The sequence below is a fragment of the Malaya genurostris genome, chromosome 1, assembly GCF_030247185.1.
Source record: "Malaya genurostris strain Urasoe2022 chromosome 1, Malgen_1.1, whole genome shotgun sequence".
Lineage (NCBI taxonomy): Eukaryota > Metazoa > Arthropoda > Insecta > Diptera > Culicidae > Malaya > Malaya genurostris.
Window position 1 is genome coordinate 112,535,800 of NC_080570.1, and position 2,827 is coordinate 112,538,626.

Sequence of the window (2,827 nt, forward strand, 5' to 3'; positions counted from 1 at the left end):
CTTCTTTACCTGAACGTAACGCTTCCCATGTCACGAAAATTTCGAGTGAAAGCTTCGTCAAATGGAACTATTGCATGACCAGAGCTACGACCCTACAAACACTAAGAATCCTTTCTAGTTAGAACTCAAACTTACGACCCTGTCTTATTGGACCTCCGCATTTTACTCTGATTCGAACATGTAAAAAGTTATTGAAAATCAAATCTGAAGACAGGACAATTTTTAATAAATGCAATTATTTGTCAATGAATCGGAAAAAAATCCTGCTCATTTTGCATAATTCGAATGTCAATCACCGCAGACACGTTATTACCTGTTCATCTGCACCTCGGATCTAACCTGATGTCGGATTTACCACAGTTGCATTTTTGGTAACGCTTTTTCATGTTTGTCAGTCAGACAGAAGTCAGTTTGATTCCATGGAAAAATATTACCGGGCGTGTGGTAAATAATAATTTCAATCAATCGATAGATCATAATAATAATAATATAATCACAACCAAAAAGTATAAAGATGTTGCTCAAATGGCGTTTGAATTTGCAGTCTGCTTAGCAGTCCAATTAAAATTGTTTTGAACTATCCAGTCAAAAACGAAATGCAGTTGCGAGAAACTGTATTGCAACTTTTATAACAGAAATCAGAGATAGATCAGCGAGTGCAAAAGTAGGATAATAATGCAAAATACGCAATTAAAAGTAAAACAGATAACATGTTATTTATGAAAGAAATAGACAACATCTTTTCATCAAATTTCACACAATTCCATTGTTGGAATGTCATCTAGACATCATTGCACAAGGATCCTCATCATTCAAGAGAAACATAATTATTGCAGTGCTTAAGTAATTTATAATGATCTAAAGTATTCACGCAAACTCAATACTAATCTCAGTCACAACTCCTTCCGGCATTTCTTCGTTTTCATTCAACTCTTCCTGAGCTTCGAATCGGGGTTCCTCCCCCTTCGCCACGTGCTTCTGTTTGATGTGAAACGATCGCCAATACTTATTTTTGAACACGAAACCACAATACTCGCACGGGAACTTTGCGATTCCTGTGTGGACGGTGGCATGATGATTCAGATAACTCTTTCGCCAGAAGCGTTTGCCACAAATGTTGCAGGCATGCGGCTTCTCTGTGGTGTGCATTTTCCGGTGTCGCTGCAACGAGCTCTTGGTTTTTATCTTCGCCCCGCAAATATCACAATCGTAAATATTGTCTCGATCGGCGTGACGAGCCAGGTGCCCAAGAAGGCCGGCTTTGCTGGAAAATGCGTGAGTGCAACCTTCAACCGTGCAAGGATACGGCCGGTGTCCCAGATGATCATTTCGATGACGCTCTTGGTTTTCACGATTCACTAGTTTGCCACAAATTTCACACACCTAGAAGAACATAGTCTGCATACGATTCGAAGTAGTGTTCAGAAACAAAACTTACCGATTGCGCCGGTAGCTTAATTCGATTTTTGGGACCAGGTTTTCTTTTCGGTTCACCCGGCTTACGCCTTCTTCGTTTCAACATTTCCTCGGGAAGAGATGGACGTCCTCGTCGCCTTGGGGGGTCGCTCGAATTTTTTCCTGACCGTTTTGGTTTTATTTCGAAATCTGGATCAGTCTCTTTCAATGGTTGTTCATTTTCAACTTCCAGTTCGGGTTCGTTTGCCGAAACATTTAGTCCAGCCTCACTTTCATTCTCCGATTTTAAAGAATAACTTTCATCAACATTCTCATCATCGTCCTCGTCAGATTCATCTACGGCACTAAGCACTTCAAAATCAGTTGGGTCCTCTACTTTAAGTGGCTTTATTTCAATTTTTTCCTTATATTCACTTGGGAAGGGAACGGTTTCATCCAATGATTCCATCACAGGATCACAGTTTACATCAGACTTGTCCAGGTAAAGTTTCTCCACTTCAACCTTGCACTGCTCTACTAGGGTGCGGCATTTTGTGAATATTTTTTGGTCATATTCTTCCTCCCAAAATGCGGTGCTGGGAATTTCAACATTTTGTGAAAACAGTAGCATTGTTTTTTCACAGACCGTTCGAAAATCATTAATTGTATGAACCAAATCTAAACAACAAGGACAAACCCGAATCGAACGATCTTTCCTGTTTACCTGTAAAAGACATTTTTTCTCAGCAAGGGAATCTCAAGCCAATATACTGATAAAACAAACCTCAACAGAAAGCGCCGATCGGATGACTTTTTGCAGATTATTGTTTCCAGAAAATATCTCAAACAGATCATCCTTTGCCAGAGTCCGTAAACACAGCCGACACAGTAGAGATTTTCGATTGTATGGACGCTTAGTGCTGGTAACAGATGAGTTTTGCACAGCATTCCCACTTCTACCACTGGAACGGCTTCTCATGATTGCCTCTATTTTAAAACACCGATCAGATTGTTAGCAAATGTTTTCATTAAAACACAGCGATTGTTATTGAAGTATAAACTATATGTGCTTGAAGTTCGACGATGTTGACAAACAAATCCAAACGGTGAGGGGCTTCCGAATTGTAGCTTTTGTTCGCGTTGTAATATTGAAATATTCCCATTAGTGCCTGTGTTCACATCTAGATGGCCTTCGATGTGAGCTTTTCCTCCTAACACGCAGAAAAAAACACATAATTATGAATCAAAACAGAATCATAATGAAAATTTCTCGAAATTATCAATGGTTAGTGATATATAAATTTCACGTTAACAAGACTCATTATAAACAAGGTGTAATATTTGATGTGTTATGAGTTTTTTCCCATATAAATGTTTCTATTATTCCGAGAGATTTCGGGAACATTATTATTCTATTATTTTAACAACCAAA

At 38.9% G+C, this 2,827-nt stretch overlaps 1 protein-coding gene across 1 annotated transcript; it reads right to left on the bottom strand.

The window, feature by feature from the left end:
- Window positions 1-827: 827 nt before the first annotated feature.
- Window positions 828-2,479, bottom strand: LOC131440354 (zinc finger protein 436-like). The gene is made up of 3 exons (XM_058611604.1): window positions 2,180-2,479; window positions 1,439-2,119; window positions 828-1,383 (listed from the first exon to the last, which is right to left on the bottom strand). Exons 1-3 carry the CDS (start codon window positions 2,372-2,374, stop codon window positions 868-870), a joined length of 1,392 nt encoding a protein of 463 aa, XP_058467587.1. The 5' UTR covers window positions 2,375-2,479; the 3' UTR covers window positions 828-867.
- Window positions 2,480-2,827: the final 348 nt, after the last annotated feature.

Excerpts from the sequence above, each read along its gene's own strand:
- LOC131440354 (XM_058611604.1), bottom strand. The coding sequence starts at position 2,374 with ATGAGAAGCCGTTCCAGTGGTAGAAGTGGGAATGCTGTGCAAAACTCA. Across the intron at positions 2,120-2,179 it reads GATCGGCGCTTTCTGTTGAG|GTAAACAGGAAAGATCGTTC; the intron begins GTTTGTTTTATC and ends TGTCTTTTACAG. Across the intron at positions 1,384-1,438 it reads TTAAGCTACCGGCGCAATCG|GTGTGTGAAATTTGTGGCAA; the intron begins GTAAGTTTTGTT and ends ATGTTCTTCTAG.